The 25492-nt window shown below is 42.0% G+C and overlaps 1 protein-coding gene and 1 pseudogene across 2 annotated transcripts in view; one reads left to right on the forward strand and one right to left on the reverse strand.

Moving 5' to 3' along the window:
* The window catches only part of LOC127644757 (serine/threonine-protein phosphatase 2A regulatory subunit B'' subunit alpha-like), a 141593-nt gene that overhangs the window by 27489 nt on the left and 88612 nt on the right, over nucleotides 1-25492 (reverse strand). The window contains exons 3-4 of one of the 2 annotated variants that reach the window (XM_052128124.1): nucleotides 22656-22776; nucleotides 20134-22582 (exon numbers count right to left, since the gene is read on the reverse strand). In XM_052128124.1, coding sequence (XP_051984084.1) covers nucleotides 20134-22272 — 2139 coding nt within the window. In that variant the 5' untranslated portion in view covers nucleotides 22273-22582; nucleotides 22656-22776. Of the gene's footprint in view, nucleotides 1-20133; nucleotides 22777-25492 lie in introns of both variants that reach the window. The other variant, XM_052128123.1, reaches the window with a different exon arrangement.
* LOC127645682 (neutral cholesterol ester hydrolase 1-like) overlaps nucleotides 24822-25492 on the forward strand; it is a 133401-nt pseudogene continuing 132730 nt past the window's right edge.

The raw sequence follows: 25492 nt of genomic DNA on the forward strand, positions 1-25492 counted from the left end.
CCTACCATCTGTGTCCCTCAGCAGAAATTGAGATTCATTAGACCAGGCTACATTTTTCCAGTCTTCGACTGTCCAGTTTTGGTGAGCCTGTGCCCAATGCAGCCTCAGCTTTCGGTTCTTGGCAGACAGTAGTAGTCTTCTGCTGTTGTAGCTCACTACAATTGTCCAGAGAGGTCTGAGTTAGCATAGCCTTTCTGTCAGCTCGAACCAGCCTGGCCATTCTCCGTTGACCTCTCTCATCAACATGGCATTTCCATCAGCAGAACTGCCGCTCACTGGATGCTTTTGGCACCATTCTGAGTAAACTCTTGAGACTGTTGTGGATGAAAATCCCAGGAGAGCAGTAGTTACAAAAATATATAAACCAGCCCATTTGGCTACAACAATCATGCCACAGTTGAAATCACTGTCATTCATCACATTTTTACATCACATTTAATCACATTTTCCCAATTCTGATGATTGATGTGAACATTAACTGAAGCTTCTGACTCGTATCTACATGATTATATGCACAGCACTGCTGCCAAATATTGGCTGATTAGATAATCGCATGAAGTAGGTGTACAGGTGTTCCTAATTAAGTGCTCAGTGAGTGCTTACCCTATGTGTGAAAATGCTCCCTTCTCAGTTTGCATAACATCTTTTTCAGTTGCATTATACATACAAGCCGTCAAAAGTTTGGCGAGTAAAAACAAAAACTTACTAGCCAAATGGCGATTCTTTCTCCAATGCATCCATATAGGGTTGGTCTCACCCATAACATTTTAAATAATTCTGTTCCAAAGAATTTGGCTTACTACTTCAACTTAAAAGATAATCACAAATATGCCACAAGAGGTAGTAATACACATATTTAAAAACGTATATTTCATATTTAACGTAGGGAGGGAAAGGAGGACACAGCGAACTGGATTCTTCAACTCAAGGTAAGCTTTAATCAATGAACTTAAAGGGCTTTTCAGCACAAACATGCTTTAGCTTCAAAGTAGCACAGACTCTTTCAGACTAGTAGCTCTCTGTCTCTCACTGGCGTGGTCCCTTTTATACCACTCTCCCCAAGCTTACTGCAATTGGAAACAGGTGTTAGTCATTATCTTGCTCAGGTGTATGCACCCTTACTGCTTTCTCTCGCTCCAGACGAATGCTCGACCACGCCCCCGCCGCCACGTAACCTTTTTATACACAAGCACAATTGTCTGGAATAAATGACCAGTGTCTTTAAAAAAATTTTTTAATTTATTTTCCAATTGATTGAAGATTTTTGGTGAGATTTCAGTTAAATATATTTTAGTTTTTTAGCTTAGCATGTTTTATTTGGCCTCTTTAACCTATGCTCCCATCTTTTTAATCGCATAGAGTACCACAATGTAAATAATCCTTTGGCTTTATTTTGTTTGTTTTATCCTCTACAGTTTTTTTTAATTATTGTATTGGATGGTGTTTTATATTATCAATCTTTTACATTCTTTAAAAGCTTGTAAAATAAATTTAACTTAACTCAACATCCTATTCTGAGTTACACAATGACACATAGCAACAGATCAACACTATCACATTAGCCATTTGCACAGTATTAAAGCAAACTGATGCTCATAGCACATGAAGTCTCTATACATAACTCTTTTATATCATGTTGAACTTAAACAGTGCAGTCGGATTGACTGGGGGCAGATGGCAGAGGCAGTCTATCTTTCTTCACTGCTGAGCAGAAAGATAGACACCGGTACTGGACAGCATATCTCCTCCTCACCCCACCTTCTCTAGCTTGCTTTGACGCAGGAGCTACTGCCATGTGTGTAAAATGATCCCCTAAAGATAAAGCTTCTAATTTGCAGTTTATTTCTGCAGCAGGCACTGGGCAGACTTTAGAAACACATCCAAACACCCCACCCCCACCACACACACTCAAACATCCACTTGCCCATTTCAACACACACCACTGTTTCAATCTAAGTGCTTGAAAATAGCAGTGCCAAATGCCATCACCATAGCGATAACCCTTTACCTGGACGTATGCTTGCCTCTGTGGAATGTGGGAGCATGAAAGAGGCCTTATTTCCTTACACTCACTCGACAGTGCGCTGAATTGAGGAAGTTAATTTCATTAGTGCCTATTCTGTTCCAGGCTGAATTTCCTCTAAGAAAAGCCACAGAGTGGAGCCCCTGAAAGAAGTACCATTACATTTCAGCTCACAAAGACAGGGCCATGGAGGATGGAATGTGTTTTCAAAAGCCAATATTTTATAAGTGAACTTAAAATTCATCTAGACAGCTCTGACTTCAAGCTTCTCATGATTAAGCAATACATACAATATTTTGACAGTGTCAGTTCCAGTAATGTTTTGACAATGTTTCCATCCATCATTTACATATAATTATAATATTATAAAAATATCACTAATAATATTATGTAAGTAATAATTAATAATAATAAATATTTGAATAAATTAGTACAAGAATACCAAAAAGTCTGAGACTTGAAAATGAAAATAATGTTTTTGTACAATGTACAATTTTATTTTCATTCAAAATGTAGAACAAAGAAAAATTATGATGCTTAAACTTTCAAAAAATTAACCCAAATTGTTATGCAGTTAATACAATATGTAATTAAAAGGTTTATATTAAATTACAAAAGAATGGAAAATAGATGTATTTTCACATTTGGACCGCACTACAACTACAGTATAAAGATGTATTATTAGTTATAATATTTTATATCTAGTTTATATGATTAGTTATAAGTATATTATAATGATATATTGATAATTCCATATATTTGTTATAATGCCAGCATTTAATTTATTAAAGATTATTGAAGTCTTTTCCTTGGAAAGTAGTGAAACAGCACAGATATTTGTAATGTGAGTAAGTGGTATGATAAATTAATGCATGACTTTTTTGCTCCAACTTAGTTCAACACGTGTAAAGTATGGTGACATGAAAATACAGTATTGTTGCAAGTGATTTGTGGTGGCCTTGTGTTTGTGGCTCTTGCTCAATGTAATTTCCACATGCTGTTGTTTACCACTTTGCTGCCATCTATTTTAGGGCTGGTCAGGGCATTTTAAGGTGCTGGCCTGTCACCTGCTCACGTTTTTAGACCCAAATAAGCTGCAAACTTGACAATAGAATGTGCAGTGGCACTGTGATCTTTCTGTAAAGCTGTCTTTTCACTACTAAGCTAAAGCAGCTCTGATGTGGCTCTGTGCCACATACAAAAAATTGTAAAGAGGCAAAACTGCAGAATATATAGAAAATATACACTCACCTAAAGGATTATTAGGAACACCATACTAATACTGTGTTTGACCCCCTTTCGCCTTCAGAACTGCCTTAATTCTACGTGGCATTGATTCAACAAGGTGCTGAAAGCATTCTTTAGAAATGTTAGCCCATATTGATAGGATAGCATCTTGCAGTTGATGGAGAGATGTGGGATGCACATCCAGGGTACGAAGCTCCCGTTCCACCACATCTCAAAGATGCTCTATTGGGTTGAGATCTGGTGACTGTGGGGGCCATTTTAGTACAGTGAACTCATTGTCATGTTCAAGAAACCAATTTGAAATGATTCGAGCTTTGTGACATGGTGCATTATCCTGCTGGAAGTAGCCATCAGAGGATGGGTACATGGTGGCCCTAAAGGGATGGACATGGTCAGAAACAATGCTCAGGTAGGCCGTAGCATTTAAACGATGCCCAATTGGCACTAAGGGGCCTAAAGTGTGCCAAGAAAACATCCCCCACACCATTGCACCACCACCACCAGCCTGCACAGTGGTAACAAGGCATGATGGATCCATGTTCTCATTCTGTTTACGCCAAATTCTGACTCTACCATCTGAATGTCTCAACAGAAATCGAGACTCATCAGACCAGGCAACATTTTTCCAGTCTTCAACTGTCCAATTTTGCTGAGCTCTTGCAAATTGTAGCCTCTTTTTCCTATTTGTAGTGGAGATGAGTGGTACCCGGTGGGGTCTTCTGCTGTTGTAGCCCATCAGCCTCAAGGTTGTGCATGTTGTGGCTTCACAAATGCTTTGCTGCATACCTCGGTTGTAACGAGTGATTATTTCAGGCAAAGTTGCTCTTCTATCAGCTTGAATCAGTCGGCCCATTCTCCTCTGACCTCTAGCATCAACAAGGCATTTTCGCCCACAGGACTGCCGCATACTGGATGTTTTTCCCTTTTCACACCATTCTTTGTAAACCCTAGAAATGGTTGTGCGTGAAAATCCCAGTAACTGAGCAGATTGTGAAATACTCAGACCGGCCCGTCTGGCACCAACAACCATGCCACGCTCAAAATTGCTTAAATCACCTTTCTTTCCCATTCTGACATTCAGTTTGGAGTTCAGGAGATTGTCTTGACCAGGACCACACCCCTAAATGCATTGAAGCAACTGCCATGTGATTGGTTGATTAGATAATTGCATTAATGAGAAATTGAACAGCTGTTCCTAATAATCCTTTAGGTGAGTGTAGGTCTCTTGCTTGCTGAGTGGCCACCTCAAACACACTACAAATAACTCACTTATTTCTCAGATTTTACATCTACTTGTAAAAAAAAACCCCACTTGTACTCAAGTGGCAAAATGTTGTTTTCTTGCTATTGGATGGTACATCACAAATCTTCAGTTGCACAAAAAAACTGTATCCAAACAGCACTGCTTGCACTCTGAAATAAATAATCAGTCCCATTTACAATCAGAAAAGAAACAGATATAAATACAGATATGGGTGTAACTTTACTGTAAGTCCACGAAGACACAAGAACATAATGCTCTGGAGCTGAGGCCGGCTGCACTCACAGTCTGCACCAGCAGATGGTGGTATGGGCTTATACAGCACATGATATGCTGAAGTTACAGTATTACAATGGTATGATGGATAAATTCAAATCTATGGGCAACATTTTTAAAATCTATTATTTGAACTTAGTTGTCACTTAATTGCAACAAAATAGTAGTTGTAGAAGATTAAAAGTCACATTCATACAGTTTGGATGTTTAAAAACAGGTCTGAAAGAATGAAAGCTATGTTCAATCAAGATTTTCCTGCTATTAATCAAACTATGTGACAAGTGTATTACCTGGACTGAGCACGAAGGCTTTGAAATCGGACTAGTTTTTGCCACCATATACAGTTGTTGTCATTAGTGTCACACTTAAAGCTGTTGTCAGACTTGTTAAAACCATTCTTAGCAATGCCATTTACCACCCAGGCTGACACAAGGTCATGATTCCGGAAATTCTGAAAAGGCTGGTCTGGCTCACAGCCCGTCAATTTTTCAACTTCATTGTATATGTCACATTGTGTGAAACAGTTTGAGGTCAGGAATTTCATAGATCAACTGAGACAGAGGAAAAAACTTCAAGCACCCCATGCCTCTGGGCAGAACTTTTATGGGGCAGAGTAAGCAGTGGCGAGGATCTGAGAGTTTTTACATGAAGTGTCAAGTCTCTCATTTCCTGCCCCTGTGTGTTCTAGACAGGGGATAATGTCTAGTAAGTGCAATAAATAAGGCCTATGGCAATTGAGGCTTCAAGGCAGATGGAATCTTTGACAAGCATGAAGCTTTCATTGGCTGACACATCCAAAATACCATACACTGGACTGGATCATAGATGAAAATATACAGAGTAACAGCAACAAATGTGGCTTATAGAGAAAGACCTTGTAATGCCAAGGGGACATTTGTCTTCTTCCATACATATTATGCTGTCTATATGCAATATAGTTTATCTAGTGTGGTCTCTCTGAAACACTAGATGGCAGACATTGATCCCTGGATGAAAATTCCTCAGCTCCAGTAGTCTTAACAACACTCAAAGACTTCTGAGATTCCACATGATTTTGAACTTTATGAAGTGGACTTAAAAGTAAAGTTCCCCCAAAAATGAAACTTCTGTCACTATTTATTCACTCCTCATGTGGTTCCAAACCTGCTTGACTTTCTTTCTTCAGTTGAACACAAAAATAGACATTAGGCAGAATGCTAGACTCAATCACAACTCACTTTAATCGCATATTTTTTTCACATATGAAAGTGAACAGTGAACATTTTTCAGTTATATGGGCTTGGAACAACATGAGGATGAGTAAATGATGATAGAGATTTCGGTGAACTATCTGTTTAACATCTGTAGAACTTTTCCATGACCAAATAGTCAAAGAGTCAGATTTAATGTACATGTGTGGATACTGGAAGCCACAGACTCTTACATACAGCACTCACTACTTCCAAAGCTGACACAAAATAAATGATACATGCTTAAATGAATATTTCACTCAGATGTTCTTTCTCTCTTCAGGTCTAGCTATTCATTATACAAGGATTAAAAGCCTGGGAACACATGATGCTTCATGTCTTGTAGTGGCTGCCTCACTGCAAACACTCTCCGATCAGATAATCCAGTTATAGTCGGCAAGAAAAAATGTCAGATGAAGATCTTACTTTCCTTCCCCTTTTCTCTTCAGCTCTTTTCTTCCCCTCTACTCCTGACACACTCACTCCCGCCAGCAGAACCAGCTGCAAAAACACACCCAGTAAAGGCATCGTAGTGACACGGTCTCCCAAAAACACTATGGCAAAACACTAATGACAGAGCCAAAACTCTGCAAAATCTAAGGCTTCCCTCCAAACTTGTTCCCTATTCTTGAAACGTTGCCAACCCTACAGGTGCTGTAGTTTTGAGATCTCTCTAGTAACAGGATCCCTACAAGCTATGTGGAAAGAGTTAGTAATTGTTTTACTTGTTGTGAAAATATACAGAAAAAGCTGAAATGAACATAGTCTTTCAAAGCTTATTTAATCATTACATTCAGGGCAGGACTGGGAGGAGAAATCGGCCTGGGATTTTACATGGGAAATGGCCCAAAAGAGAGGGCGGGGGGATGCGTCGGCCCACCGGGAAAATGCCCGGTATGCCAGATTGCCAGTCCAGCCCTGATTACATTGCAATCAGTAATACAGGTAAACCAACAGGCCAAATGGTTACTGTTGCTAAATTGTGCCTTTAAAGATCTGGGCTTGTTGACATATTTATGGTTTCTTTTTCCACTGTAATTCAGCAAAATCAGAATTAGAATGGACTGATGGGCAAGAGAACAAAACAGGACAGCCACTGTGCTCAGAATTGTTTGGTCTGATAATGATTAAGTGACTAATGTCAACTGCCATTTTTGCAAAGGCTAAATGCAGTAACTATCTCTTTTGTAAAAACTGAGTAGTGACCGAAATCTGGTGTCTTAGATTATACTGTCCTGTGACAGACAGGTTTGACTTAACTATGCTCAGATTCAGAGAAAACACAAGTGTGAGAATTGCAGTAACAACACAATCCACACTTCTTTTCTCTTTTATTCCCCTGCAGATTCAGTGTTATTATAGTTTCTGCCTTTTGATTTTAGAGAACAGAAAACAAACGCTGCTGCCTCAAGCGATTAGTGAGCTGGTAAATATCCGCCATTAACACTGTTCAATGAAAATGAAAATGTTCTGTATTCAGCAGTCCTTTATTCATTGTCCCTTAATAAGCACTTGTGCTGAACTTTGGGCATTAAAAGTGACACTGCTCTGATTACTCAAATGCAGGGCATATAGGCAAGGCCGGATTTACCACCGGGCCGATTGGGCCAGTGCCCGGGGGCCTCCGACCTGTAGGGGGCCTCCAAGACCCCACTAACTGTGTGGCCTCATCCTTTTTTTTTAATTATTTATTTAAAATTAAGTTAAAATAAAATTAAATAATGAGTGTGTGTTTGTGTGTATGTGCGTTAACAATCATTTATTTGGACACAAAAAAGTATCATGATCAGTTTTTTGGCTGTGTCGGCTGTGTCTGATGATGACAATGAGTCAGGTTACCGCGGAAACTGTTGATATCGGCAAGACCGGCGGTAGAAGACAGTGTGAAAAAAAGAGAATTGAGGACATCGAAAAAAACAAACAACATGGATAAAAAACGGTGGAGCAGTGGAGCCACAAAATGGAAAGCTAAAAGGGAGAAGGATAGCAGAGAGGATTTAATTAGGAGAAATATTCCAACCATAAAGAGCCTTTATTTAGCGCGGTGCCTGCGGTGATGCTAGCGAAGTTTAGCACAACATCCAGCCTTGCTATTTCAGATGAACCTGAGCATCAGCACCAGCACGACAAGACAAAAAACCACAGCCCGGCTGGAAAGACAGACACCTGCTGAAGGCAGCAGAGACCCGGCGGTGACGGGTAGGTAAACGTACAATACCAGTTGGACAGCCTCAAAATGTAGTTCTATCTATTACTTTTTCCCCTTATTAAAAACCCTGATTATTATAGATGCCCGGATTGGTGCTGAAGCCTTCCGAATCTCTGTGCACCGACCCAACTAAATCAATATTTTTTCTGATTTCGCTAGAGTCCAGCACCCGTATTTCACCACCCCTCTGTCCCCGTATGATAAGTTGCTTTTTAAATCATGTAACGTTGTTGTATTAATGTTGACTGTTAATTTTTATGACCAGATATGCGGCCATTGGACAGGGACAGGTCCAGGAGGCCTGGGAGGCGGCCATTGGACAGGGACAGGTCCAGGAGGCCTGGGAGGCGGCCTCAGGACAGGGACAGTTCCCGGGGGGAAGCTGCGATTGGCTCTGGAGACGAAGCTGAGGGAGGCTCTGAATGCTCAGGAGGCGAAGCTGAGGGAGGCTCTGAAGGCTCAGGAGGCGGAGTTGAGGGAGGCTCTGAAGGCTCAGGAGGCGGAGCTGAGGGAGGCTCTTGAGGCTCAGGAGGCTGAGCTGAGGGAGGCGGAACTATGGAAACCTCTGGAGGATCAGGGGGCGGAGCCGTGGGAGGCTCTAGAGGCAGAGCAGAGGGAGGCTCAAGAGGCAGAGCCGAGGAAGGCAGAGCCGAGGAAGGTTCGAGGGGCTCAGGAGGCGGAGCCGTGAGAGGCTCAGGAGGCAGAGCCATGGGAGGCTCAGGAGGCAGAGCCGTGGGAGGCTCAGGAGACGGAGCCGAGGAAGGTGGCGCCGTAGGTTGCTCGAGAGGCGGATCCCTAGAAAGCTCTGGAGTCACTGGGAGCAGAGCCGTAGGAGGCTCGGGAGGCAGAGCCGTAGAAAGCTCTGGAGTATCTGGGAGCAGAGCCGTAGGATGCTCGGGAGGCGAAGCCGTAGGGGGCTCTGGAGGCGGAGCCGTAGGGGGCTCGGGAGGCGAAGCCATAGGGGGCTCTGGAGGCGGAGCCGTAGGGGGCTCGGGAGGCGGAGCCGTAGGAGGCTCGGGAGGCGGAGCTGTAGGGGGCTCGGGAGGCGGAGCTGTAGAAAGCTCTGGAGTCTCTGGGAGCAGAGCCGTAGGAGGCTCGGGAGTCTCTGGGAGAGGAGCCGTAGGAGGCTTGAGAGGCGGAGCCCTAGTAAGCTCTGGAGTCCCTGGGAGCAGAGCCGTAGGAGGCTCGGGAGGTGGAGCCGTAGGAGGCCCGGGGAGAAAGGCCGTGGAAGACTCGAGAGGCTTGCGGGGCGGAGCCCTGGAAGACTCGAGAGGCGAAGCCCTGAAAGGCTCGAGGGGCGGAGCCCTGGAAGGCTTGAGAGGCGGAGCTCTGGAAGACTCGAGAGGCTTGAGAGGCGGAGCTCTGGAAGGCTCGAGAGGCTTGAGAGGTGGAGCCCTGGAAGGCTCGAGAGGCATGAGAGGTGGAGCCCTGGGAAGCTCGGGAGGCAGAGCTCTGGAAAGCTCGGGAGGCGGAAGCTGTTGGACGGTCCTGGCTACGGGCGTTGGCCCTTGGACGGTCATGGCTGCTGGCACTGGCTCAGGGATGGTCGAGGCTACAGGCGCTGGCTCAGGGATGGTCGAGGCTACAGGCGCTGGCTCAGGGACGGTTGAGGCTACAGGCGCTGGCTCAGGGACGGTCGAGGCTACAGGCGCTGGCTCTCTGACATTTGGGGCATCAGGCTCTGGCTGGTTGGCCGTGGCATGCGTGGGCTTGGGCTCGCTGGACGCTGAGGGCAGAGCCAAGAGGGGTTTAGGGCACGGGGCTGCGGCAGGCGGAGGCTGGAGAGCAGAGACCTTTCCCCTTCTCCTCTTCCTCCGGGCTGATGCGACTGGCGAAGCTGGGATGCTGTTCCTGGTCAGCGTGGCCTCAGGCTCACTGGCCGTGGCTGGCGTGGGCGCAGGCTCGCTCACCGTGACATGCGTAGGCTCTGGCTCGCTCACGGTGACAGGCGTGGGCTCTGGCTCGCAGACCGGGGCAGGCGTGGGCCGGGAGGCGGAAGCCCGTCTTCTCCTCCTCCGGGCAGACGAAGTGGACCGCGCTGGCTCGTGGAGGGCGACTGGCAAGGAGGGGAGCTCGCTTACAGATGGGGGTGGCGTGACAAGAAGCGCCATGGGCGACTGGAGAGTCACCACTGAGCGAAGAGAGGTAGGGTCCTCCTCAGCGTCGTCCACGGTTAACGGCGATCCGCCGACCCACAAAGTCACCTCTATGAAGCCGCAGAGAGTCCACTCGTGCGTTGCCGGTGGCAACCGCTCCCTCAGTGAGGCGTTCAGATTGCCCCTGAAGAAGGTCACCAGGATTGGGTCCGGGAAGTCAGAGATGCTTGCCAGGTGAAGGAAGTCCTGGATGTGGTCCTCCAAAGGGCGGTCCCCCAGCTTGAGGCAAAGGAGCCGATAATTCGCCGAATAGGCTGCTGGATCCATGTGTGGTCGATCGTTCTGTCACGGTGTGGGTAATCAGGGGACGGCAGACAGAAGGTTAGGATCCAAACGCAGTTTAATGTATAAACATAAACACAAAGGAAAGTCCACGATGGGAAAAACTAACTATCAAACAACAGAACACACAGCTAGGAGAACAAACACGATGGGCAGGAAACCGGGGCAAAGGCATGACAAGAAACCATACACGATATCAACATTAAACAAACACTGGAGCAAATAAAAGGTCCACGAGGGGAAAAGTAAACAAACACAAACTCACACACGGGTGAACACGAGTTGACTAACATCCACGAACAGCAGGGTAATCCTCGAACGAACGAACGAACGAACGAAGGAACGAACGAAGGAAGGAACGAAGGAACGAACGAACGAACGAAGGAACGAACGAACGAAGGAACGAACGAACGAAGGAACGAACGAACACGAAAAGAGGTAGCACACACTGACAGAGGCATGAACGTGAAACGGTAACGTTCAACAACGATCGACAAAGACTGAACAAAGAACCAGGGTTTAAATACACGGACAAAGTGGAGACTGAACGAGGCACAGGTGAAAACAATGATGAGTGCAGGCAGAGAGGAAGGCCGGGAATTGTGGGAAATGTAGTTTAGACAAGGACAGTGAAACACGGGGCGAACAACAAGGAAAACACGACATGGAGCGCGAGCGGTGACGGGTGAAGTGGAAAACACGGAGCAGACAAGGAAACATGACATAAACGTGATAGTGCGACAGAGAACACAGGGCAGACAACAGGTAATCGTGACAATAATGGGTAATCTCTGGGATGAAAACTTCAAGACAGCATGTCAAAATAAGGGGACCTGCCTGTCTATTGGACACATATCTCTGGTATTCGGACAGAACTGTATCATTACAGTATCTATCAATCATGTAAACAGAATAAATTATCACAATTCGATTTTTTAAGAATTAGGCCAGGGCTCCAGACTGCGAATAAATGGTTGCATTTTGCGACCATTTTTCCTAACAGTGGATTAAACGTTGCAAGAGATCGCACTGGTGTGACTACAAAGTTGTCAGACTCTCTGATTGTGTGCTGTCGTTTTTTGTTGTGCATGAGAAATATTAAAATGCCAAATGTTCCAAAAGCAAAAGGAAACAGTTCTACCTGGATCAGTCAACGCAGCTCAAGGTTCAAAGGACAGATCAGTGCAGAGACGTGCATTTACACGCGGACCAGTCTCGAGCGCTCAGCCGCGCAGATCATCATAAACAGGGCTGGGTCATGAATTCGACATTGATTATTTGTTTAAAACCTCAAAGAAAACCCATAATGTGTCGATGATTAAACTAGTTTAAATCATATTAAATGGTCCCAATATTCTAAACAGCACTGAAAAGGAATAAAGGAGAAATCTGTACCATGAACAGAAATCGTAAGGCTTTCAATCCACACATAACATATATAAACATAAATGTGTGTGATTGTGTACATATCCCCTTGAGGTTTGATGTAGAAAGTGTGTCCACATGTATGTAAGAAATGCCCCTTCAGTGAGAAAATTAGGTACGTTCAATAAACAGACTGTTCCAACTGACTGTTGTTACATCTGCTTTAATTGTCTTTTATAATAATACATTTTAATGCGAACAACTCAGGTGCTGATGCAACCATCTGAAGAACTTGGTGGCACCAGTGCTACCGCTCTCAAATGTTAGTCTGGAGCACTGCAGGCTCACTGCTTATACATTTAAAACCTTCATGGAACTATTATGCAGTTCTCAATCATTTTAAGGCTTTGATCACAGCATGTATTGTTTTTGGCAAGTCTGCTGCAAAGAGTTTAGCTTTGCTGAACACTGCTCTAATATACATTACACTGCCTATTTGTAATGCTTTTTCTAACAAATATAAAATCTTAAACTTGGTGTGTAAAGCTTATGTTGTTTGTTAAAATATTCTAATAAAAACATTTATCACTAATTCAATACAAAATTAACTTAAATAGTAGTCCTCATTTATGTCTTTGTATAAACAAACCATATTCACACTAACTCTTTTTCCTACTAAAAGATAGCTAAAATCATTACTCTTTTATTTAGAAAATAAAGAAAAAAGACTCTACAACTGTACAATTTTCAGTCACATTAACTGGAGTCATCCTACATATAGCCCATGAAGCTATTCACCCAAATACAAAACACATCGTTTGAGACTATAAATGAGCATTTGAACAGTTCCATTGTAGAAAAAATAGGAAGCCACTGTTCGTGATAACACTTTTTGTCGATAAAATTGGCATTAACGCAAAAATGTAGTGTCATATGACAGAGTTTGCCCCAGTCGTTAGTCTGTGTTAATCATGAAAACAGTATTGAAAGCCAATTTATAGTATGTGATTATGGATTGATCTTTACGGCATATAGAGCCGATCTGCAAACATGACATTCCCAGGAGTGCCAACACAAATATCTCATGCACACTGAGCAAATGTTTGCGATTATTTTAATCGCAGAATCCATCCATTTATTTATTAAAGTTTCTTTTACATACCATTCAAAATAATAGACGACAGTCATGTAATTAGCCCACAGTAAAAAACATATAATTTATGTGCATAAAGATGTTTTAAATTAAGAATAAATACACAATACTAGGTGAAAAGCTTCAGTGTGCTTTAACACTTACAGCCCAATTCTATTCAATTATTGTTAGTCTACTTTTGAAAAAATGCAGGCAAAATCCCCTGTATTAAATAAAATAAATTACCAAACGAAAAAAGCATTAAATAATAAAAAAAATAAAATAAATAAAAAGTTTTGTCTTTTTTTTATGCCTTTTCTTTTCTCAAACTTAAATTAGCTTTACCCTGTTCTGTAGACAAAAACAGTCGGCTGAATTACATTCTCAGAATGTTCTGCACTTTTTTCAAGACAATAAACTATCAGAACTATTTTTCCAATGCTGAGTTCACTTTCAGAAAACAAGCATTTGAACATTTTAAAACGTTTAAATATTTTAAATCTAAACCTCTTTACCTTGGATTGCATTTACTGCTTCTTCAGAAAATATAAATTTGCATTTTACTGATCGATACTTCTTATCGGTTTGTTTTTGATCAATTATTAAATAATTGATAAAAATATATAATTTTTTAAAAGAATGTTTTTTCTAGAATAGCAACAGTAATGAGTCACAAAGTCACTATATAAACTCAATATCTCACTGGAAACCAATCTAAAATATTAATAAAATAATTGTATCCAATGGCTGTGAAGAAAGCAGGGAAGGCTGTCATCAAGGGGCTGTGTTTGATTTCAATCAAACTGCGCACATGTGGGTCAAGTGCAGGTGGACCTGTCACCGTCTTTGCTGCCTTCATAGCGCCGGGGAAAATTTCAATGTTTATTTTTTAATTTAGATAGACATCTCAGTCTATCTCAGTATTGGTAACATGTCCCACATTAACATAGCTACTCTTTGTCCCACATTTGCTTTGTTGGGATCTGGTCACCCCTAGTGAGTGTGTGTGTGTGTGTGTGTGTGTGTGTGTGTGTGTGTGTGTGTGTGTGTGTGTGTGTGTGTGTGTGTGTGTGTGTGTGTGTGTGTGTGTGTGTGTGTGTGTGTGTGTGTGTGAGAGTGTGTGGAGCACAGCTCCAAAACAGAGTAGAGAAGCAGCAGCAGCGTGATTCTAAATTGCACCAACATGTTAAAAAGAACCGTAATGTCTGAGCTTATCAATACTGTGGTCTTTAATAATTTAGCTCTGGGGCCCATTTAATACCGGCTTTTGGTACCCATCCCTACTTATAGGGAATTTATATCCATCTATTATATTGATATCTTATCTAGTTAGTTATTATCACTTATCTAGCGCTAACGTTATTTAAAGGTTAAGCTAGCTAGCTGCAGATTTATTTGCTAGTCTACACTAGCTCCTTGCTTTTGCCACGTTCAGCTTCGCCTGTCATACCTAGTGCTTCATGCTTGGCAAGAAATTGCCAAGATCTTTCGTTCACTTTTGCTCTCTGTTTGCTCGCTTTTCTTTTTTGTGCCCCTGATTTTAGCCTTTGGTGAGACATTTGACTAGTCTAGTCAGTCCCTGCTTTGCACAATGCACATCATGTGTGTTCCGCACATCTGATTGGCCAGGTGTTTCGACCAAACAGTTTTCAAAATAACAGAGGGGGATGGGGTATCAGAATCAGATGGCAAGTTGAAATGTGTTTTAATGATACAAATTTATGTATGTATCATGTAAATACATATCCATTCTATTTTTGGTGATATAAGTCAGTAAGTCAATTGTTGTACTTGATCCAATTAAGGGTCAATTATAGACCTTTGCATGGGCCCCCCTGGTCCTTGGGCCCGGGGTCATCTGCACCCTTTGACCCCCCTGACGGCGGACCTGGTCACGGTACAGGAGGTAACACAGAGCTGCTGTTTTTCTTCTGCCAAATTATCATGCCAGCTCATGTACTTAAGCAGTCCCGGACACAAATGGAGGTTTAAGTACCGTGTTAGCACATCCCTTACTAAATCCTGGGAAAAAATTCTCAAGGGCTGAGAGTAAAACATTATGATATCACCCGGAGGTCTCTATCAGTGCTTTAACTGATACACACTGCTTATCTTTTGTTTAAGGCAGGATGTTGTTCTGTTACCATGTAGTTTCATATTGTTTCAAACCAGAGGTATACCCTCTGCCATTGCTTTTTGTATTGGAAACCATTCACAAATAGCAACAGGCAGCGATTCACAGAAGGGTGTTGTGTATAAGGGGGTTTCTTGGCTCAAGCCTGGGCTGTGATTTAATTTCCTCTCGATGCGGGGCAGCCGTGCTGGTGATGTAATTCCCAGTTGACCATATGCAAACACGTCTAGCAAATAAGAAGGTGGACACAAAAGAAGGACCAAGGAGAGGCATCCTCACTCACCACTCACAATGCATTTTATTTCTCCGTTGTCCATTTTTATTCTGTCCTTTAGGGAGTTCGCAAAGAACAACTGCTGTCACTTGAGACTCAAGTTATTCTGATGGTCAAATACTGAAAATGTTAGTTGTGAATTCCCATTTGTGCCGTTCTCATTAACATTATTCAAAGGTTTTTCCCCTTTTTTCCATTTTTCACGTTGTCTTTTTCTGTCTGTTTCTTGTTTCTCATGTATTTTTCTCTTATCTAGGTCTCCAGTTGCTGTTGGTTTAATGCTTAGAGCAGGTGCCCTAATTGAAGTGGTCTGTCTCATGCTTGCTCATTCCCTAGCTCAACACAAGAAAAAGTCACTCTGGAGTTTATATGTGCACCATCAAATCGTTGCTCTGTGGCCATTTTACCCTCGTTTCGGAGGTATAAGCCTAGGTTAAGCCCATGTTCGTGTGTTTCTGAATAACGCTGAGGATTACATCCCATTTAAAAGATTCAAATTACAGAAGTAGCTAAAATGGCAATATGTTGTTAATTACGGCAATATATTTTAATTACAGTACAGTATGAACCATGTACATATGTTCATGTGATTTTTGTTTACTTGGCACAGCAATATAATGTAAATAAGGCAACACACAAGAGGGCAATAAGCAAGCTAACATGTGTGAAACAATGCAACGAGCATCATAAATAACAGGCAGATAAATTTACAGTAATGTCAACATGAAACAATATTCTGTAAAACTGAATAATGAAGGCAAAAAAATGTCAGACGGGTCTCAGATCATCTCCATCAGAAATTAGCTGTGAAGTGTAGGCATTCTATACTAGAATCAAGCCAGAACTGAATACAAATTTTCTCACAAGAATCAGGCCCATATTTATTTGAGCCTCTAAATGTTGGGAACTGAGAGGGTGGACAGGACGTGGAGGTTAAAGTCAGGTTGCCATCAAGAGAATCTCTGTCTCCCAATGGGGTCAATTTTTATTTTCACATGGACTTAGGTATGTAAAGAATTCTAACAATTTCTTATAAAAAAAAAAACCAAATCACATGAAAAAGCCCAGCCATCAAATACATCTAAGTAACAGCTTTACAGGATCCTCTGAAATTAGGCCTTAGGATAAGGAGGTTAAATGACCTAAGAGCAACATTTTTGTGGTGCACGGATAAACATTATAACATTGTTTATATTTGAATAAACATTGTGAAACTGGACTGTTCTCACATACACAGAATTCAGGCCTTTTTTAACCATGACCATACTTCAGTAAAATACAGGGGCACTCAGGAGTTCCTCTTCACAAAATTGGCCTCCTCTAAGAGAAGTTTCAACAGAGGTGTTGATTCAACTTGCTCTCAATGAATTTACTCAGGCTAATGGTGACCCACTGTGGGGCTTCTGTGGTTCAGAGTATGACTCGCTGGCCAGAGCTCTTGGAAGAGATCCTCTTGATTTATATTGACTGTAACACTCCTATTGCCAAGCAGGGGTTCCCTGTCACCATGGAGATTAACAGCACTTCCTGACAGGTGCAGTGGAGGACATATTGCCTTGTCTGTACCATGTGGTCACACCAAAAAGGCAATGTCTCCAATCCCTATGGAGCAGGCAGTATCTAGTCATGCTTTACATGTAGGCCTCAGATCTAAATCTCCCCAGTGAAGCCATATATAACAGACCGTTGCATTTCAATTATCTCCACAAGCTCCAGACATAAATTAACTCTTTGGATCATAGCTTTAACATTGAAGAACATGTAAAACCCATAAATAGAGAGAAATGTTAAATAAGAAACCTCAAGAGACAAGTACTAGCCCTAGCATCCGGAGCAAGAGATTACCTTGTCAGCACTGTGACAGAAGCAAAGAGGTCAACCTGATTGACCTTCCTCTTTCAACTTCAACTGCTTTTTGGTCTAGCAATGATCCATGAGGCACAAACAAAGACTACGATCAGGTCTGCGGCAATGCAAAACAGCAACTGTTAGATCTGGAGTCGATTCCACAGATGCAGAGATGCTGATAGATGGGCCACATCTTGATCCATTAAGTGATTTTTGATTGTGATGACACACACAGGAACTAAATGAGATAAAACAAGGAATACACATGCCAGCTGAGCACTAGGGTGCATTTGGGGCATTGTAGGTACACCGTGTTTAAGATCAGCAGCTAGATGGAACAAACCCTTTAAGGCTTATGTGCAGTTGTTTTGATGTAAAACACATTCTCATAAACCAGCTTAATATAAAGTGTCATTTATAAGCCATCTGTAGGTTGATTTTACCTAAAAGTATAACACAGTGGTGCTATCAAAACATTTATCTGTTTATTTGAGCAGCCCTAACCAGCAAAATGACCAATGGCATGAGTTTGTACAACCAATGGAAGACAGAGTGATTTTTTATGATGCCGTTTGGTGACGCTAGTGGTGCAGAACTTTCCATAGCAACACTATATTTACAATTATAACGAAGGGTTTTCTTAGCATAAGGGGTTGTTTGAAACTGGGCCTAAACCCTCTTTCCAACATTCCCATTGTAAACAGCAAACAGATCTGACACAACTGTTTAGAGTGTCCAAAATTTCTGCACCCTTGTTTATCTCTGTGACTGGCAGCTTTGTGTTTAAATGGGTTAGTGGGCAGGGCTCTTGGCGTAGCGCACTTATTTTTATTGCTCCCTTGGGTGCCAGAGAAGGGATCGGGTTAGCAGAAAGCTATTCCCAAACTTAGTTGTGACCCCACAGCAACACTGGGTCCGTTTTCCCTCTGGCGACAGCCAGTCTCTTAGCGGAATGGAATAGTAGGCGGGAAGCAAACTGACTTAGTCCTTCTGATACCTTTGTCTGGGGATGACAAGGAGGAGGAGGAGTGCCCTGGGCAAATCAACACCATTAACAGTGCCTGTGCCAAAATCCCTGCTGTCTGCTCTTGCTATGACCTACCAGTGATCTCGAAAAAGGACTGTGTGACCACCACACCGATTGCATGGCTACAGCAACACAGCCTGATCCCAAAATAACATGTAGACCAATGAGAGACTGTTCCTGGGTGACGTGCAATTTATGAAAACATGCATGTTTTCTATCTAAACATCTAACTCTCATATCTTTGAAATAAGCTAATCTTCAAAGGATTACAAGCATACTTCAAGCTTGTACCAATTCTACCTTGTTCTTCTAGACCAAACCCCTAGGCAGTTATTGCACTAGCAATCCAAGAAATCATCTACACTTTAAAGGCATTATAGTAGCGAAGTTTGCTCACTTAGTTGGAGAGATCTGCAATAGAGTTTCACACTATGAGGAAACAAAAACACTCTTGTCTAATTGACTTCTTAATCACAAAACCTAAATCACATTTGTGTGTATTTGTATGTGACTCGTCCACCTTAATGGTTCTCAGTTATGCACTGAGCAGGTACAGAAATAGAATTGTAGGAGGAGCTCCATTATTAAGGGGGTTCCACTCTTGACAGATGTCATGGCAACATAATAAATAGCATGCTCTAGATAGAAGCTGAACTGGTATTGGTTTACAAATCCAGGAAAATAAACATGTGAGGATTTACCAGGAGAAAAAAGGAAAAGCGGGTTGGAGAGAAAAAATTACTTATTTGAAATGTTAAAAGCACCTCTCAGTATTAATCTTGAAATTTTTAGCCATTCGAATGCATAGGCCATGAATATGAATTCAGCTCTCCACCAGTGACCAATACCCTTGAACTTTTTGTTTGCAACATGCATCTTTAGCAGAGAGTTTCTAGATCTATGGACCCCTTTCTTACATCCATGGAACACAAAAGGCATAAAGATATAAGGCAATATGACAGCCTCAGGCGCTATTAACCTTAATTGCATTTTTGTCCATACAATGAAAGTGAATAATGACTGTCATACAGAAAGTCATATACGTAGGTTTGAAACAACATGAGGATGAGCTTATGATGACAGAATATTTATTTTTGGATAAACCATCAAGTCATTCATATTTACACAAATAAGTCCCTGCTGGTATCTCAACCGAGACTCCTAAACCAGAGTATAACAAACTATGCTTTCTTTTCCCCACCATGATAGATGTGCAGAAAATGGGCTAAAGTTGACAGCCAGCTTCAAAGACACATGATACTGACCCCACAGTTAACTGCAAAGTGCCTCTCTGCAACCCGCTAACTTTTTCAGGGATAAGACGTTAATGCTATTACATACACTTGAGAAAGGGATGTCATTTAGTATGGATGAAATATGCCTGAGACATTAGAAAATTACCGGCTAAATCTATGTAACAGTTAGTCCTGTAACTGCTTATACTCATAACCAACCTAATTTATCCTAAATACACCCTTGCCCCAGTTCATACATATAACACACAATATTTCAAAAAGAGATTTTGATGTAATGGGTTACAGTCTATGGAGGCAATAATTTTGTGCTTCAGCTAATGGTTAAATGGATTTTCCATTTCACTAATGCACGCTTGGGGCATATCAAGCAGAAAGAATATCTAAATACATAGACTTGGTTTAGCTGAACTCACCCTTATGACTTCTGGCATCTGTTGGATAAGAAGTGTTGAGCCAGTGTCCCTCACAGTAGGAGCAGGGGTTGGTATGGCTGCAGGTGCACTTGAGGGCATTGGTGCAGGTATGGGCTTTGGTGATTGTGTAGTTTCAGATGAAGGTACTGGCACTGGGTGCGGAGCAACCTCTGCTTTGGTGCTAGCCAGTGTGTCCTGTAGAAGACGCATTACCTCTCGCTCCTTAGACTGTGTACCTCTCCCAGCTCCACTCTCCACCAACTCTTGAGCAAAGCTCTCAATACTCTCAAGAATCCTGAGTAGCAATGCTCCATCATCCTCCTCACTGGCTTCAACCTCTGATTCAGAGTGCTTGGCCAGTGAGGGGCCAGAAGAACTTGCTAAAGGTAGATCTTTAGGGTTATTAATCAAATGCTGGTGCTGGGAAGAGCTTGTCTGCTGGGCACAGTTCTTCAGTTTAGGGGGCAGTGGAGGCTCCTTTTGCATGTTCTGGGAAAGACACTCAAGGTCCATTAGCAGTTTATCGATGTCATCAGTCCCTCCTTTAGTAATGTGCAAGGTTGACTTTGAGGATGGTCTGGAGACTGTGCTTTTTGGTAAATATATCTGGTTAACAAATGAGTCATTTTTAAGCTTGAATGCAGTTTCATTTCTGCTAGGCTCAGGGAGCTTTTCTGAAACACTGCCACCAGGTTCAGAGTAGCCAGTAGGTTTTTTGGAGTAATGTCTGGACTCTGATAGACTACAGCTGTGCTTCCCATTCCCTATAACGGTCCTGTCCGGCATCCTTCCCACATCTGCTTCCTCCTCGATATATAGATCCTCCATAGCATCTTTACAGAGGTTCTCACTACTGGTAGACAAGAGCGAGTTTGTGGAAGTGTAAGTGTCTGAACGGCTGGTTGAAACTGAGTGGTGGCAGATAAAGGGTGTTAAATTGCTACTGGAGGCTAAAGGCAAGCTGTCATGCTGAAAACCATTAGTTGAAGGAGATGTGCGTGATGAAAAACCAGGAAGGCTCTGCATGGGTTGCACATTTCCTGCAATATCCCTAGAGCCTTCTTCAGGTTCTGGCTGAGAGGATTTCACCCGAGGATTTGTGGGTGGGGGCGAGAGAACAACGTCCTCGTACCGCGGAGGCTGCTCATTGCCAAAGATGGGGGAAAAGGAAATTTGTTGCACCCCATGTATGCTGCTGACTAGTTCAGCAAGTTCACTGTGTTCTTGCCTCACAGTTTGCCCCTGTTCCAACTCAAGAGGAAGTCTTTTCAAATAATTGGACAGACGAGCCATCACATTTTTATAAATGGCCTCAGGATTACTTGAGTCATCACTGCTTCCACCAATGGACTTCCTATTGATACATTGTTTGATGATGTCCGTGCACTTCTTTAGATCCTCTGAGCACTTGAGGAGAATGTCCAGACAGGCTTTAATGTCTTCTCCTGTGGCACTGCTGTCTGTCTTGGTTTTCTCCAGTATGCGGGTTATTAGGTTCTCCTCTGTGAGGCTGTTCAGGTAGAGCGTGGCCATGCTGTTTAGGTTCTGCTCCAAGGACACACTGCGACTCAACTTATGCTCTTCTAGCACAGACTTCTGAAATAGCCCGAATGGAGGACAGTTCTCATCATTGCCTGTGAATTGGCCGTAGATGATGTCTAGATCTGTCGACCTTCTGCTGAAGGAATCTGGCCTAACCTTACGACCCTTTCTGAAAGTCACGTGGCTGGAGGAGTACTTGATCTTCTCAAATGAAAATTCCTTTATTTTACCACTGGCCAGGTTAATGGCCTCACCTGTTATATCCTTGAGGCTGGCTGAGCTTTGCATGGTCGGTCCTTTCTTGACTCTAGGTACGACCTGGTGATAGTCATCACTGAAGGAACCAGACCCGGAGTTTCCGTTCTCCATAGTTTTTGACTCATGAATGCTGACAGGCTGGTCAGAGCATGGTCTGGACATGGGGGCATTAATAAGCTCAGCACAAGTGCTCCGGTGAGCCACTGTGCAGTGAAGTCCATGTTTTAGGGCACCACAGGGTCCATTACAGTAGTGTACAGTGTGCTGGACACGATGATCAATTACTACACTGTTGTAACAGTTTATGCTGCTGACCACAATGCGGTAGGTTGCTGCCATGGTCTTTGTTTATTCATAAATCCAAACGTCTGTTTATGTAATATAACTTTTGCCACTTAAAAACAATCAATGCTATAAAGACACATTTATATAACAATGACAAAGAATATATATCCTAAAAAGAAAAAAAAGTACTTTGTAGTTATTCCAAAAATTGCTTTTTGGAGGTTTTCCATATTAATCCTTCACCGGTTGTCCATAGTTAAAGGGAAGTTGCACTGTAACATTTAGTGGCAAAGTTATCCATTCCTAAGCATGGGCCTCATTGGCCTAATTAAAGGCCAGTGTGCAGTGCTCCAGATCATCCCCCCTGTAGACAGGAGAGGTCTGTGAGTATGAATAAGTCCTCTGGCCCCTCTTGAATGCTACAACATATAGCCCACCTGATGACAGCGTTCCGTTGATGTGTCCCACAGATGTTCTTCCCTGTTCCTCTGTATTTATGTTGCTTTCTCTCTCTTGCCAGCCAGAATCACAAGTTTGACAGTCCAATGTGAACACAACCTGTGAGTAAAAAGGCACAAAGGGGGAGTGAGAGATGGCACATGTACTGTAGACATTACGATCAATCGAAGTACAGACAGTCTTTGAGACACCGGGCTGTGCCATTGCATCCTCAGGGTGAAGAAATGCTTAGTTCCATATTTTTTAAGCTATAAACAACACATACTTTCCGGCCTCAGCACATCCATAGACTCAGACCACACACAAAAGTTCTCAGTTTCAGAGAACAAAAGGGGAACAGAGTCAGGGGTATGAGAAATAGAAGACCTTTTTTATTTCTAAAAGTGAAAAACAAATTAAAAAGGAGGACATACACACTGTCATGACAGTACCAGAGAGGCATATCTTTAGTGTTTTGTTTCTCTTAAAAGTGAGCACTGCAGATTTACCTATCTCTCTTTATTAATCTGTGAGCACTTCAACCCTTTTAACCTCACTTTGCTACATATATGCCACAAAAAAAGAATGTTGAAAAGTACTAAGCCCAGAAAAATGTCAGAAGTGAACCACAAATTGTCTTTCATCCAAAAAGTAATTGAAAATAAAAATTAAGTGCTGTAATACTTCACCTAATGCTGAAATCTGGCAAGTGGTTATAAAAAATACAGAAGCCTCAGGGATCTTAGGTCTCCTGTGTTATCAAAAGATGTCCCTAAGCCATGTTCAAAGAGGACCACTTCAGTGGAGGCAGTTAAAGAGTTTGTGATGAAAGAACACAGACACTCTATTTGCAATCTTTGACAACACACCCCTCTCTGCCTCTCTTTCACATATTGTGAGTTTACTCACCAAAAAGCTCTCCAAATACACAAATGCCACACTTGAACAGTTCTACTTGTACTTGCACCAGGTTTGATACTTAATCTTATTAATCAAATTAAATATTCTTCTGATGACTATGCTTTTTAGTGCAGTATTGCAGTTCTAACAGTAACCTTCACATGAGCAGTCTTTCGGTTTATAAGCATACTACTTTTATTAACTAAAAACTGTAAAAAAAAAAAATTGACTTTTTTCTATTTCATAAACATTTAGACTCATTATAAACATTGCAAGTTCAAATCAGTCTACTTGGAAACAAAGTCATGCTTTCAATGTACAGGGGTAGATACAATAAGCACTTCTAGTAAGAACTAGTCATTGTATTTGTGAAAGTCTGTGAGGATCATGGAATACATTTATAAAATAAATGTATTTTTTAAATACTCAGAAGCAAGTATATGAAATATTCTTGAGCACTTCTGTATGCTTCCATTTGAGTTATATCCAAATTCAGATACACCCACCCCTAAATGTCAAAAGAAAAAAACAAAAACTGTGGCTGGGTGCTTCATGATGGTCAGACAGCCTCTTCCTGGATTTCCAGAATGACCTGCAAAACAGACCTGACTTCTTGCAGATAAGTCAAAATTCTGACAATGTGAGATGTGATGGAATGTTTTTCAAACACATATGCTGTTGTTTTTTTCATGGACCACAAAATAGAATCTTTACTTTGGTCTTTTCCATACTAGGACAGTTCATAGTAACCATGGCTGTCAGTCTCCGGTAAGCACAATAAACACAATTATACCATGGTCTGGGTGAATACTCAATTCTGATTGGCTGCAGGGTGTCCGTTAAAAAGTGATAGAGGACACCTAGTAAAGTAGTTCTGGTGAAACTGCCTGTTTACCATTCGAAATTAATAAATAAATGCGCTGCCTACAACAGCTGTGAGTAACCATAGCAACAGGCAGTCAAAGTATCCGTTAACAATTTGCTCTATCAAAACAAACATCTAACGTTAGTTAGATATTACATAGCCTACTAATACAACAATGAGCGACTTCCTTATTTCTTTTAACATTTATGGAGAATATGACAACTTTGACGACTGGGATGCTGCTGAAGAAAGAAAAAATGTAAATAAAACAAAGAAACGACACAAAGAGATAACACCGGGAGAATTGAATCAAATAGAAGACGAAAAAGATGAGATCAACACGAAAAAAATTACGAAATGGGCAGTAAATACACTCAGAGACTTTATTGTTCAAAAAGAAATGGACTCCAGCTTTGAAAATTACACCGCTGCTGCTCTGGATGAGACCCTGCGGGAGTTTTACGCAGCTGTCCAGACAACCAAGGCAGGAGGAGAGTACAGCGTTTCAAGCCTAAGGAGCCTGAGAGCCGGTATCAACCACCATATAAGGGAATTCAATATTAAACGTTGAAATTAATTGTAAATAAAAAAGCTAGCATGTAGGCAAATGACCCTCTCTTTGATCTGATTAATTTATTGCCCTCTATAAGCGCAAATCGCTGGAGCACAGAACTAATAGTTTTTTTTGTTTGATTGTTGTTTGATTAATTGTTTTATGTGTAATAAAAAAATAACTATGCCTACCTTTGTGTTTCATGAAAAAAAAATGCATTTTTGAACCTGAAGGGTTCTACAAACTGAGCGGACTATAAATATCTCCGGTTGCTAAATAAACCGTCAGGCAAGTTATTATTTGTAAAAACTAGATTTAGCCTAATTAAAATATAAACTAATGTTTTAAAAATGTTTTATTTGGCAAGTGACCATGGTATAAGCGGGTTAATGCCCTCCGAGGGGTCCATTGTCAGGTTTTAATGGACGACGGCGGAGGCAACCGTCCTCTGCTGCGCGTCGGCCGGTTCACACCTCGCCATCGTCCATTAAAACCTGACAATGGACACCTCGTCGGGC

This window comes from Xyrauchen texanus, chromosome 6 (assembly GCF_025860055.1).
Source record: "Xyrauchen texanus isolate HMW12.3.18 chromosome 6, RBS_HiC_50CHRs, whole genome shotgun sequence".
Lineage (NCBI taxonomy): Eukaryota > Metazoa > Chordata > Actinopteri > Cypriniformes > Catostomidae > Xyrauchen > Xyrauchen texanus.